At 39.2% G+C, this 14,629-nt stretch overlaps 1 protein-coding gene across 2 annotated transcripts in view; it reads left to right on the top strand.

Annotated features, from left to right (window-relative positions):
- The window catches only part of SP3 (Sp3 transcription factor), a 59,070-nt gene that overhangs the window by 23,834 nt on the left and 20,607 nt on the right, over window positions 1-14,629 (top strand). Inside the window, exon 5 of one of the 2 annotated variants that reach the window (XM_026454231.2) lies at window positions 6,716-6,757. The exons of the other annotated variant lie outside the window; for it this stretch is intronic. Within the exon in view, the coding sequence (XP_026310016.1) occupies window positions 6,716-6,757 (42 nt within the window). The remainder of the gene's footprint in view (window positions 1-6,715; window positions 6,758-14,629) is intronic. 2 annotated transcript variants of the gene reach the window in all.

The following is a 14,629-nucleotide window of genomic DNA, read 5'->3' as shown; positions in this document are numbered from 1 at the left end:
GGAATACAAGCCACGCTTGAAAAAATTTTAACAGAGTTGGAGACTGTAAGAGAAATGACACTGCAGATTTGTAAAAGAACCAAATGGAAATTCAGGAATTGAAACTTAAGTATCCAAAATTGAAGGAAAGCCTTAGGAATGAGTCTTAGGGCATTCTCAACATTTAGAGGGTAAGAAGTAGAGGAAGAACTCGCAAAGGAAACAGAAGGAGCTTCCATGAAAGCCAAGTATATTTTGGAAGCCAAGTGAGTAAATTAAGAACGGAGGAGGGAATGCTTATCCCTTTCTTTTCTTTTTTTTAGACAGGGTCTCACTATCACCCAGGCTGGAGTGCAGTGGCATGATCACTGCCTCGATCTTCCAGGCTCAGATGACCTTAACAGCTTCCCAAGTAACTGGGACTGCATGTGTGTGCTGCCATGTCTGGCTTATGTTTTGTAATTTTTAGTAGAGATGGGGTTTTGTCACGTTGACCAGGCTGGTCTCGAACTCCTGGGCTCAAGGTATCCACCTGCCTTAGTCTCCCAAAGTGCTGGGATTACAGGCGTGAGCCACTGTGCCTAACATTATCTATTCATATGTCGTGGAGCGTACATAAGATGAGAGAGAATGGGATATTGGATTTAGCAAGATAATGATTGTTGGTGACTTTTAACAAGTGGTTTCATTGGAGTGCTGACAAGGAAAGCATGAGTAGAATGATTTAAAAGGAGAAGAGGATTTAGTGAGAGAAATTACAATTTTTTTTTTCTCGTGTTATGAGCAACATTGAAATAGATGGTAGCTGGAGGTGGACCTGGTTGAGGGGGTTGGTTTTCTAAGAATGTCGCCACAAATTAATGATTGGAAGCTGCTTATGAAGATCTAATGCCTGATGATCTGAATGAGTGGAACAGTTTCATCCTGAAACCATCTCCCCTTTCGGCGGTAAAATTGTCTTCCATGAAACTGGTCCGTGGTGCCAAAAAGGTTGGGGACCACTGTCCTAGACTACTGTTAAGACATCTAATCTAGGCTGAGTGTGGTGTCATAATCCCAGCACTTTGGGAAGCTGAGGCTGGGAGAATTGCTTGAAGCCAGGAAGTTGAAACCAGTCTGGGTAACCAAGCAAGACCTTGCCTTTACCAAAAAAACAAAAAATTAGCTGATCACGGTAACGTGTGCCCATAGTCCTATTTGCTCAGAGAGGCTGAGATGGGAGGATTGCTTGAACCCAGGAGATGAAGGCTACAGTGAGTTATGATTGGAGTCATTGCACTCCAGCCTGGGTGACTCTCTCTTAAAAAACAACTTTTATTTTCCATGCCTCCAATCTTTCCTCCTTTCTGGTGCATCAACACAAATTTATTTTTATTTTTTTAATTTTACGTTTTTTATGTTTTTAATTCCTCTCCCAAAATCAGATGTAACTTTTTTTTTTCGAGATGGAGTCTCGCTCTGTTGCTCAGGCTAGAGTGCAGTGGCACCATCTTGGCTCACTGCAACTTCCGCCTCTCTGGCTCAAGTGATCCTCCTGCCTCAGCCTCCTGAGTAGCTGGGACTACAGGCCCCCACCACCACACCCAGCTAATTTTTTGTATTTTTCATAGAGACAGTGTTTCACCATGTTGGCCAGATGGTCTCAAACTCCTGACCTCAGGTGATCCACCTGCCTCGGCCTCTCAGAGTGCTGGGAATACAGGCATGAGCCACTGTGCCTGGCCAGATGTCACAAAATTTTTAATCTTCAAAAATGCTGTAGTGGATATCCTTATGCAGATGTATCATTTCTTTTGTTTAAGTATGCATATCTGAAGCATATACATCTGAAAGCAAAATCCCAACGTTGGAGAATATGTGCATTTTTAATTTTGTAAGACACTAGAAACTGCTCCAATACATCATTTTTGTATCAGTCATTTTCCCTAAACACAGATCATGTTGTTGCTTTCTGTAAAGTCTTGACTGGCTCTTCCATTACCTTTAAATTGAGGTCTTTTGAGTCTACTTATATGCTCTTGCTGTGTATGCCAGATACTGGAGTTACAAAGATGAATATGATAATTCTTGCACTAAAGGGGCTCATAATCTAACAGGTTAGACTATGATTTCTCAACCTCTGCACTGTTGATATTTTGGGCCTGGTGATTCTTCATTGTGGGGTTGTCCTCTGCATTGTAGGGTATTGAGGAGCATTCTTGACTTACCCATTAGATGCTGGTAGCACTCTGTACCCCCTGCAGTTGTGACAATAAAAAAAAATGGCTTCACACATTTGCCACATGTCCCCTGGAGGACAGTTCTTCATCTTCCCCTTAAGAATCATTGGGTTAGACAGACATGCACACGATTCTAGTATAATGTGATAAATGGTGTATTAACATTGAACCCCACAGCACTTTAGAAACAGGAATAGTGGAGTAACCTTCAGGTTGACATCTTTCAAGACTTAGCTCAGATACTACCTCATCCTGCAGCCTTCCTTGCTTCTTGCCACCTTTGAATTACTGCTTGTTTAATAGCCCTTGTCCTTTGTCTTGTATTATAACTAACATGTATTTCTTATTTTGGAATTGGGCAGTCATTTCTTACTCATCTTTTTTTTCCTACCTCCTTTTTTTTTAAATGGATAAAATGAAGAGATGCCAGTAATAGATACAGAATAAACGTAGATTTGTGTGGAAATGTATAATGTAAATGTTACCTGTTTGCTTGCTTGCTTTTTTTTTTTTTTCTTTTTGGAGACAAAGTTTAGCTCTTGTTGCCCAGGTGGGAGCACAATGGCACTATGTCAGCTCACTGCAACCTCTGCCTTTTGGGTTCAAGCGATTCTCCTGCCTCAGCCTCCCGAGTAGCTGGGATTACAGGCGCCCGCTACCACGCCCGGCTAATTTTTGTATATTTAGTAGAGACAGGGTTTCACCATGTCGACCAGGCTGGTCTTGAACTTTTGACCTCAGGTGATCCACCCTCCTTGGCCTCCCAAAGTGCTGGGATTATAACTTTGTTCAGATGTGATAGTTGCATTCTGTTTGTTTCATACTTCTACCAATTCTGTAATTGTGTTAAATTTGTAGCTTTTTAAAAACTCTTGACATTCAGAATTATGTTTCAGAAGCCAACATATAAACCTGTAGCGGAAGAAACTAAGAGAAGCAAAAGGAACATTAGGTTTAGTCTTACCTGCATGTGAGAGAATTTAGGAGAATTAAATAACTTGCCCCAAAGTCATTTTTTAACACTGTAGATTTTGTGTATTTTTATTCTAATAACATGATGAGAGATTTTTAAAATGTAAATTATTTATCTTTGAGCAGTACATAATGAAATATTTGCAGATGAAATGTTATATCTGCAAATGGCAGATTGGGTTATACATGAAATACAGTTGTCCCAGAGTTTGTGGAATTTGGGTGATGGCTACATGGGAATTTGTTATACTTTTCTACTTTGGTATATATTGGAGATTTTCTAGAATAAAAAGATTTTGAGAATGTGAGTTTTAGCCTCATGTTTTTAATGAGTAGAAAATTTGGATTAAAAATATTATAAAATTTCTTTTTAAACATTTTATTCTCAGACTTTAGTGAGCATCAGAAGGATTATTTAAAAAATTTTTTTCAAGAAATTTAACGTTAAGTAAGATTGGACTTTAATTTTGGTTCCAACATCTCCTGTGATGTTTGGGTTAGTAAACTTTGTTCATAGTAACAGCTTGGGCAGGGTTTGAATACTTCCTTGATTCACAAGTGGAAGAGGGTTTTATGGTTCTGTTGTGAAAGCCTTGAAGATGAAGTTTTTACTGTTTAGGCTATTTTCCTGCATTATCTCTTGTGTTAATGAAGAAGGTAGTTGATAAATTTCAGGGAATAGCCAGTCACACAAAGCTGCAGTAGAAGTGTTCTTGGTTTTTCTTGCATATAAAGGGGAAAGTCAGATACATTTTTAATAAATGTCTTTGCTGCTTTCATTTGGCAGCCTTGTTTGAGCACGGGGATAATAAAGCCTCAAGAACTTGAGAGAGCGGGTGAACAAGTTTCTCACATTGAAACTGTATTTAGTCAAATACGTACTTTTTTTGTATTGTCTGTAAAAGTATGTACATATTCATTTTCTCAGGAAGCTTACAGATTTAGTGGAGTATTTAAGATAGATACATGGAGCAGTAATCAATATAAATCAATGTAATAAGTCACTAAATTGCGTGATACAGATAACTGTGTAGAATTTCAGAGGAAAAGAAAATCAAAGAAGCCTCCAGGAGACCTAATAGAGAAGAGAGAAGAGAAGGTTAATGGGGAATCTAGAATTGTATAGGTATAGAGATGAGAGGAAGATGTTTACTAACAAGGTTTAAAAAAAAAAAAAATAAGAATAGAGGCAAGGCAAAGCATTTCTCCAAAAATGGTTTGTAAGATATTAATAGGTGTTATTAAATGTTATAAAAATGCTCATTAGCATGTTAAAGTTTCTGAGAAATCCTGTGGGAAATGAACCTATTTAAGGAAAGGAAGCAGCATTTTTTTCTTTTTTAGATTATATTTAGATTATACCTCTGTAGTGATTAGTATTTCATTGGGTTAATTGTGAGGAACTACTTTGGGAAATGCTGTTATAGCATGAATAGAAATCTAGGCAGTTTGGTGACTAGTGGCTGATAGGACACATTTGAGTAAGTATGGTGAGAGAATGAAAAGCACTGAATACTATTGGTGAGGGTTTCACTATTTTTAACCTTACTTAAGTAGCCCATGAAAGTTTTTGAACAGAGGAATAACGGGAGTAAATCAATGCTTGGAAGACATATCTCCAGAACAGAGTGGAATGGGAAGAAACTAGCACCAAAGAAGGGGTAGGAGTGGGGCCAGGCGTGGTGGTTCACTCCTGTAATCCCAGCACTTTGGGAGGCCAACGCAGGTGGATCACCTGAGGTCAAGAGCAGCCTGACCAATATGGTGAAACCCTGTCTCTACTAAAAATACAAAAAAATTAGCCGGATGTGGTGGCGTGCACCTTGTAATCCCAGCAACTCGGGAGACTGAGACAGAATTGCTTGAACCCGGGAGGCAGAGGTTGCAGTGAGCCCAGATTGCGCCACTGCACTCCAGCCTGGGTGACAGAGCAGGACTCCGTCTCAAAAAAAAGAAGAAGGTAACGGGCTACTTTAGTTAAACGGAGAAAGGAAGGAAGGAAGAAAGAATGCCAGGCATTTCAAAATACCACTTTATAGGATTGGTGATTAACTATCAGGAATACAAGAGATGAATCCATTGTTTTTTAAAGTTATAGCATTGGCACATTTGTGAGGGGAAAACTGATCTGGTGACCCCAAAATGATACTAGTTTGAATGGATTGGATTTATGGTTGAAATAATTGTTGCTAGTAGAGATGGAGGGCTGAGCCTAGGACAAAGGAATGGAATTCTGTAGGAGAGGGGTGATAGACACAATTGAGGTCAGGAGAATTGATAAAACTGAACAAGGGAATTATAAAAAGGAAGATGCTTTGGGATATTTTGGGCTGGGAGTAGGGACCATAAAACTGTTACGTTAGCATCAGTAAAACATGCAGGAAATGTGTATTTTCTACCATTTCTAAGTTACTCTTTTGGGATAATAAAGTTTTAGTGGGTAATATATTTCTTTGGGTAACAGGAAAACAGGATTTCTCTTTCCCCTGACATTTGGCGTTGGAAAGTTTAGTTTGGACTCAGCTGATTAGTTTGGTGTTGGTTGTTTTGTTGGTTGGGTTTTGGTTTTGTCTTACTATTTTCCGTCAGGAAAGCATCTACATGGATTGTCTGTCAATTCTAGATAACACCTCTGCTTTATTTAAAAGAGCTTCTTTTAGCCTGAACTGATCATTAATAAGTTAGAACACCCAGCTTTGTATTTTTTGGAAACAGGGTCTCACTCTTTTGCCCAGGCTGGAGTGCAGTGGCATGATCATAGCTTACTGCAGCCCCAAACTCCTGGGCTCAAATCAGTTCTCCCGCCTCGGCCTCCAATTACAGGCGTGAGTCACTGCACCTGGCCTAGAACATCGACTTTAAAACAGGTTTTGGAAGAAAGAATTAATTGCTGGTATCTGATACCAGTTAACATATCAGTACACTTATTCCCTAAGGAAAATTTGCCGCTGTATTTACATAAGCCCTTCTTTTTGGTGCTTTTTAAATTTTCTGCCATTTAAAGTATTTAATTCCCATTACTTCCTGTAATTCAGCCATTCATTACCTTGGATCCTCTTATATGCCGAAATTCCTTCTTGAATGTTTAAGTGAAGAGGGAAAAGAATGTATTTATTTTTAGAAGAAAGGAGTTTTAGCCTTAGAACTGTAAAAGCAAAGCCTTTGACCTTGAAGGTAATACCTTATATTTGTTGATAAATAAGTAGAGAGCTGATTTAAATTTTTTTTTTTTTTTTACTTTTTATGTTTTATGTTTTACAGTGATGGGGTCTTGCTGTGTTGCTTAGGCTGGTCTTAAACCTCTGGCCTTGAGTAATCCTCCTGTCTGCCTCCTGAAGTGCTGGGATTACAGGCCTGGCAGTTGACTTTCTATGTTACAGTGTTAATAAATGGCAGAAGTTAACTTTAAAGGGTGTAAGGAAATCTTTTTGAAAATTGGTGAAAATATCTTTAGTTTTGATTAGCATTATGTCATTTATTTCCTGCTTTCTCCCTACTTTTTATAAATAAATTGTTTTTTTCACTCCTATTTAATTTTCTTTCAGCCTACGCTTGTTTCAACAACAGTAACCACTCAAAAAGACTTGGTAAGAAAGTTTTAAAGAGAATTTGAAGTACCTGATGGCCAAAATGAATTTTAAAAAATGGTATTTGATGTCTATTTCCATTTTTGCTTTTTTCCCATTCTAATCAGTTAAGTTTTTGCTCTTACATATTTAGAGGCAAGTTCTCTCTTACCCTGAGTGGAGTACAGGGGTACGATTATAGCTCACTGCATCCTCAAACTCCTGGGCTCAAGGGATCCTACTGCATTAGCCACCTGAGTAGGTGGGACTGCAGGTGCCCAGCACTGTGCCTTGCTAATTTTTTTATGATTTGATTTTTTGTAATGGTGGAATCTCATTATGTTGCCCAGGCTGGTCTTGAGCACCTGGGCTCAAGCTATCCTCCCACCTCTGCTTCCCAAGTACTTAGGACTACATAATCCAACTCTTAATTTCCTCTTTTCATTTGCTTTTATTAAATCTTCAGGAATTTTGTTGAAGGGCAAATGATGTTCCATGGTAAAGAAATTTTATTTGTCTTAGATTTACTGTTTTATCTAGTTAGTAGTAGTAGTTTATTCAAGTAGAGCTCTACCACTTTATCATATCATTTGCTTTTTGAAGCAGGCTTATATCAGAACAAAAGGAAAATAAAGGTAGAATTTATTGAAAACATAGTTTGAAAGTTTTAAATTGTGATTTTATAAAGGTTATTTTACAAATGTTATATATAATTTTATAAATGTTAGTTATTTGTGCTGTCTTCCTAATATATCTGGTTCTCTTCTTCACCCAAGTTGGGTGTAGCCATGGAGCTTACTTTGGCCAATGAAATATGTCATGGTGATTGATCCATTGGTCAGGAAAGCATGCAGTACACCCTCAGCTGATTTATGATCAGTGTGAATGAAAAATAGACCTTTGTTTTAAGCCACTGTGATTTGAGAGGTTGTTACTACAACTTAATTTTGCCCTGCTCTGTTATATAGGGGAGCCACTAGCCCTGTGATGCTATTAAGCACTTGAAATGTGGCTAGACTGAATTGAGATGTGCTGTTAAGTGTAATAAAATACAAACTGAATTTTGAAGTTTTAGTATAAAAAATAGAATGTAAAACATTTCATGAATAATTTTTATTATTGATAAAACATTGGAATTTAATTCTTTGGATATATAGACATGCTTTATCTTATTGTGCTTCACAGATACTAAAAAAAAAATGATGTGGCAACCTCACATTTGAGCAAGTCTGTTGACCCCGTTTTTCCATCAGCACGTGATCACTTTGTGTCTCTGTCACATTTTGGCAATTCTTGTAATATTTCAAACGTTTCCATTATTTTTTTTTTTTTATTTTTGAGGCAGAGTCTCCCACTGTCGCCCAGGCTGGAGTGCAATGGTGCAGTCTCTGCTCACTGCAAGCTCTGCCTCCTGCGTTCACACCATTCTTCTGCCTCAGCCTCCTGAGTAACTGGGACTACAGGAGCTCACCACCACACCTGGCTAATTTTTTGTATTTTTAGTAGAGACAGGGTTTCACCGTGTCAGCCAGAATGGTCTTGGATCTCCTGACCTCGTGATCCGCCCTCCTTGGCCTTCCAAAGTGCTGGGATTACAGGTGTGAGCCACCACGCCTGGCCTTCATTATTATTATACTTCTTATCAGTGATCTGTAATCAGTGGTCTTTGATGTTACTGTTGTCATTGTCTTGGGGCACAACAGACTATGCACCCATAGAAGGTGAACTTAATTGATACAAAGGTTGTATGTTCTGACTATTCCAACAACCAGCCATTTCCCCATCCCTCTGCTTGGGCCTCCCTCCTCCCTGAGACACAACAATATTAAAACTAGGCCAATTCTGGGCACAGTGGCTCATGCCTGTAATTCCAGCACATTGGGAGGCCAAGATTGGCAGATCACTTGAGGTCAGGAGTTCGATTCCGGTCTGGCTCATGTGGTGAAAACCGTCTCTACTGAAAATACAAAAATGAGCCGGGTATGGTGGCAGGCGCCTGTCATCCCAGCCACTTGGGAGACTGAGGCAGAAGAATTGCTTGAACCCGGGAGGCAGATGTTGCGGTGAGCTGAGATCACACCACTGCTCCCCGGCCTGGGCAAAAGAGCAAAACTCTTGTCTCAAAAAAAAAAGAACCTAAGCCAATTAATAATAACCCTACAGTAGCCTCTAAGTGTTCAAGTGAAAGGAAGAATTGCACATATCTCACTTTAAGTCAAAAGCTAGAAATAATTAAGCTTAGTGAGGAAAGCATATTGAAAGCCCAGATAGACCAGAAGCTGGGCCTCTTGTGCCAAACAGCCAAGTTGTGAATGCAAAGGAAGGGTTCTTGAAGGAAATTAAAAGTCCTATTCCAGTGAACCATGTGATAAGAAAGCAAAACAGTCTCATTGCTGATATGGAGAAAATTTTAGTGGTCTGGCCAGATCATACCAGCCACAACTTTCTTTTAAACCAAAGCCTAATCCAGAGCAAGGCTCCTAACTCTCTTCAATTCTGTGAATGCTGATAGAGGTGAGGAAGCTGCAGAAAGAGTTGGAAGCTAGCAGATGAGTCCATGAGTTTTAAGAAAAGAAACTGTTTCCATAACATAAAGGCAAGGCTGCAAGTGCTGATGTAGAAGCTGCAAGAAGTTATCTGGAAATTAAGATCATTGATGAAAAGGGTCACACTAAACAGCAGATTTTCCGGCTGGGCACGGTGGCTTAAGCCTGTAACCCCAGCACTTTGGGAGGCTGAGGTGGGAGGCTCACAAGGTCAGGAGTTCGAGACCAGCCTGGCCAATATGATGAAACCCCATTTCTACTAAAAATACAAAAATTAGCCGGACGTGGTGGCGCCCATCTGTAGTCCCAGCCACTCAGAAAGCTGAGGCAGAAGAATCGCTTGAACCCAGGAGGCGGTTCAGTGGTTGAGTGGTTCAGAGATTGCAGTGAGCTGAGATTGCACCTCTGCACTCCAGCCTGGGAAACAGAGCGAGACTGTCTCAACAACAAAACAAAACAAAAAAACCGCCAGGCTGGTCTCGAATTCCTGACCTTAAGTGATCCACTTGCCTTGGCTTCCCAAAGTGCTGGAATTACAGATGTGAACCACCATGCCCAGCCAGCAACCACCATCTTGATCAGTTAGCAGCAATCGACATTGAGACAAGACCCTCCACCAGCAAAAAGATTACAATTTACTGAAGACTCAGATGATTGTGTTGGCATTTTTTAGCAGTAAATTTTTTCAAATTAATGTACTTTTTGTTTTTTTAGACATAATGGTGTTGCACACTTAATAGACTGCAGTATAGTATAAACATTATATGTACTGGGAAACCAAAAAAATGGGTGGCTTTGTTAATTGCAATATTAGCTTTATTGTACTTGTCTGGAATAAAATCTGCAGTGTTTCTGAGGTATGTCTATATTAGGTTAAATGAAATATATTTTACTTTTGAGTTTTACTTTTTTAATGTGGCTGTTAGAAAATTTGAAGTTACTTATGTGAGTTGCATTGTATTTCTATTGGACAGCACCTATATTATTATAGCCTATCATCACTTAAGTCAAAATTTATACAAATAGTATGCTCTAACAAAAAAACTTCAACTGTGGCATTGACCTGAGAATCAGGCAGCAAGGAAACTGATGTTAGATGCTAGGAACATTATGATGCAGAGAACAATATATAAAACTTACCTGCAATAACTTGGAAGGCAAGTAATGTACCTAATGCATTTGTAGCTTTTGGGACAAGGTTGGAAAACAAATTGTATTTTAGCTAGTACTGGTTTCATTTGACAAGGTGTTATATAACAGAAACAGATGAGCTAGAAAATAATTGTTTAGTTTCTAAGTATGAATGAAAAGCAATACAGAGGGTCCAGAAATTTGGGAATTTGTAGGATTAGAAGAAGCAGTTGCTGCTGCTCCTTTTTTTTTTTTCCTTTTTAAATAAATTAGAGAGACAGTCTCCCTGTGTTGCCCAGGCTGGTCTCAAATTCCTGGGCTCAAGCAGTCTTCCCACCTTGGCCTCCCAAAGTGCTGGGATGAGCCACTTTGACCAGTAATCGCTTCTTACCTCCAATCAGTAGGAGACACAACTGAAAAGGCTTTTGAGTAAATAATTAAAATTCATTTTTTTGGGCAGGATCCAGTCAGGGTTATGAACATCACTTCCATTGTTAAATTGTCTGAAAGGATTAAGGTAATTCAGAGTAAAGGCCGACTTGAGAGGGAATTGCTTTTCAGTTGGGTTAGGGGAAAGAGACTAAAAGGTATGGATTCCCTGCTAAAGCCAGGTAAAGTCAAGGTACCCATAGTTAGGTAGAGAGAAATAGACACATTGTCTCATGGGGCAAGAAAGCGAAGAAAAGTAGTAAATCTAAGAGGCGTATCTTAGAAAAAAGCTTTGGTTCTGGACATTGGTGTTTGGAACTGGATAGTATCAAATAGATAAGCCTTCTAATTTTTTCATGGAGAGGCATAGCCAGAAGTCTGAATAAAGTATAACTGCTTAATACATAATGATCTTGCTCTCTGCCCCATGCCTGCCTAACCTATTTGCTTCCTGAGAATTCTGCTCTGCTAAGGAGTCACTTTCTGATATCCACTTCACTTTTAGCGGTAGAAGATAGTAGACCAGGAAAAGCCTTCCAGAAGGCAGAACCTAGAGGCACAGAGAACAGCAGACTTAGAAACTCCTCCCAAGGGTCAATCAGAGCATTCCCCACCTTCCAGGACAGAGAGCCCTTGCACAATCTATTCAGCCTGGCTTATGAATTGCTATGAATGATTGACTGTTGTCTTATTTTCTTCTTTTGAACTGGAGCATTTTTTATATTCTGTCAGTGTGTATTGTGTGTGTGAAGGGAGGTAGATTACTTGTTTTAATAAACAGGTCTCTGTGAAGAGGGGCTGCATCTGGACTTGATATAGAGGTGATTTCCCCATCAACACAGATCCTGTCCTTTGAGCTTGCTGCTGAGATTGGATGGGATATTTGGGTTACCTTCTGAATGGAGGGACAGGTGTGTTTTTTCGTGTGGGAAGAGTAAATATTTGACAGCAGGGGGACTAGGGAGTCATGATTCTTCATAAAATAATCATAGAATTGCCCTTTCCTTTAATTCTTAATGTCAGGCATGGCCATATGCCTTTTTGTAGCAAAACGTGAGTGGAAGTTTAAGAGCAGAATGTAATATTCCACGTTTTCTTTCACCTTTGGCGAGGCAACCTTGGAAGCATGTATCAAGTGGAGCCTGGTCCCCTGAGGTGCTATCATGATCAGATGTCCCTTACCAACCTGAACTGGACATTTGAAATTAGTGAAAAATAAACTTTTGTTTTATCAAAGCCATTGAGCTTTTGTGATTGATGTTACTGTAGCACAACTTCACTGATTCTCATTAATGTGTTAGATTGTAATTTTGGTCAACAAATGTTCACCCAGTATAGTTGTTCAATAAATGTTTGAATCAAATATGTAAAAATTTGAGGGCAAAGAAAAATGTAAAAATTCTAAAGCTGCCAAGATCCAGGTCTTTGGCTTTTATTCTTTGTGTGATAGCCAACTCACATGTTGACTACGGGTCCTCTAATTATATAGGTAATATGGCAGGGATTATTCAGGTAGCAGACACAGGGGAAAATAGAAAACAAGCTTGTAAATAGGAGTTCAAAGCAGTACATAGGTGTGGTTTAGTGGATCATTTAAAGCATTGTTTCTTCTATTTCTATTGATACCAACTCAAATTAGGATTGTTTACAGTCTGCAGAAAGTGTTGGAATGGAATCGTTTTGTTTAAAGGCAGTTTTTTTTTAAATGAAGGAAGAAACCCCCAAACCATATTTTTTTGTTGTTGGTTGGTGGTTTTTCCCCTAGCCATTGCAGCAGTGGCAGAAACAACAGTTTTAGTCCAGTGCTAGAGCAGAGCCTTTTCTTCAAATGACATCTTAGGCAGAACTCCAGTGTATAACACTAATATTAATGGGGCTGCTCTGACTTTTATGAGAACCTGGGGCCCTCTTCTCTGCTGACACAGTATCCTTTATGGAAACAGTTTGAAATTCCCTATATGAAGCAGATATACCTGCCATGGCCATCTCTTCATTTTCAAGGGTTTGGGTTTCTTAAGAGTAGCCTTAGATCTTTCTTTAGTCCTGATTTATTTAATGTTTATATACAGTTTTAACAGTTCCGACTGATTTCCAAGTTTAAAACTGGCTTGAAAGATGTACAGTAGAAAGGATGATGGGTACGGTAACCTGGTAAGTGGAGGATGGAGAGTGGATATCACCAGAGTTGGGAAGAAGGCAGGAAAAACAAGTAGAAGAAATGAAAAACTGTAATTATGAATGTTTTTAGTTCAGTGTTCTAGGGCCTATTTGATACCATAAATTACTTTTAATAGTGAATTGGAATCATTAGACAAAGATTAAATAACATTCTGAGCTTCCTGCCAAGGAAAGTAGGTAAATGTGTAATTGATTCTGTAGGAATTTTTGTTCAAGATATGATAACTATTTTAAATAACTCATGTCCTAAAGGTTTTGAATTTTAGAAGTTTTTGATGTGTTTTTAAAGCAATACACAAATAATTAAAAGTAGTTTAATTAAAATATTTATAATTAAAGCTTAAAAGGACTTCAAGTTAAATTTGAGAAAATGAATTTATATTGTGATATATGCCATTTACTGTTACATTTCAACAAGTTATAAGAATGATACAGGCCGGGCGCGGTGGCTCACGTCTGTAATCCCAGCACTTTGGGAGACCGAGGTGGGTGGATCACCTGAGATCAGGAGTTCGAGACCAGCCTGGCCAATGTGACGAAACCCAGTCTCTACTAAAAAATATAAAAATTAGCCAGGCGAGGTGGCAGACGCCTATAGTCCCAGCTACTCAGGAGGCTGAGATAGGAGGATTGCTTGAACCCCGGGAAGTGAAAGTCGCAGTGAGCAGAGATCACACCACTGCACTCCCGCCTAGGTGACCGAGTGACACCCTGTCTTAAAAAAAAAAAGATATGTAGTTGATATGGTTTGGATCTATGTCCCCACCCAAATCTCATGTTCAGTTGTAATCCCCAGTGTGGGAGGAAGGGCCTGGTGGTGATTTGATCATGGGGATGGTGTCCTATGGTTTAACACCGTCCTCCTTGGTGTTGTCTTGGTGATAGTGAGTTCTTGTGAGATCTAGTTAAGCGTATGTGACACCTCTTGCCACCCTCTTGCTGCCCTGGTCATGTGACTTGCCAGCTATCCCTTTGCCTTCTGCCATGATTGTAAGTTTCCTGAGGCCTCCCCAGAAGCAGAGCAGATGCCAGAATCATGGTTCCTATACAGCCTGCAGGACCATGAGCCAATTAAACGTTTTTAAAAAATAAATTACCCAGTCTCAGGTATCTCTTCATAGCAGTGGGAGAACAGACTAATACAATAGTATCTAAAAAGCATAACCAGTTCTGTTCTGTCATGGCTATTTTTTTAGAATATTATAATAACTTCAGGCCATTCAATTGAAAAGTTTTAACTGCAGTATGCAATTAGAATGACTTAGTTAATATAATTAATGTGGAAGCCAGATAATTTTAAAATTATCTGGGCACTGTGGCCCAATTTATTTTTGGTAGAGATAGGTCTTACTGTGTTGCCCAGGCTGGTCTCAAACACCTAGACTCAAGTGACTCTCCCTCCTTGGCCTCCCAAAGTGCTGGGTATTATAGGCATGAGCCACCCTGCGCATTCTATAGGATGTTTAGCACTTGTCCTGTTGGAAGACAGGGCTTTTCTGGGAACCACGTGCCTCATTTTTGCATTTCTTTTCAGAAAGAAAACATATAGCTATTTGCTAGAAGGCATAAAAACCGAGAATAAGATTATAATAGGTACATCTATTAAACA

The sequence above is a fragment of the Piliocolobus tephrosceles genome, chromosome 11, assembly GCF_002776525.5.
Source record: "Piliocolobus tephrosceles isolate RC106 chromosome 11, ASM277652v3, whole genome shotgun sequence".
Taxonomy (NCBI): Eukaryota; Metazoa; Chordata; class Mammalia; order Primates; family Cercopithecidae; genus Piliocolobus; species Piliocolobus tephrosceles.
The sequence above is the reverse complement of the archived record's forward strand: the minus strand, read 5'-3'. Positions and strand labels throughout refer to the sequence as shown.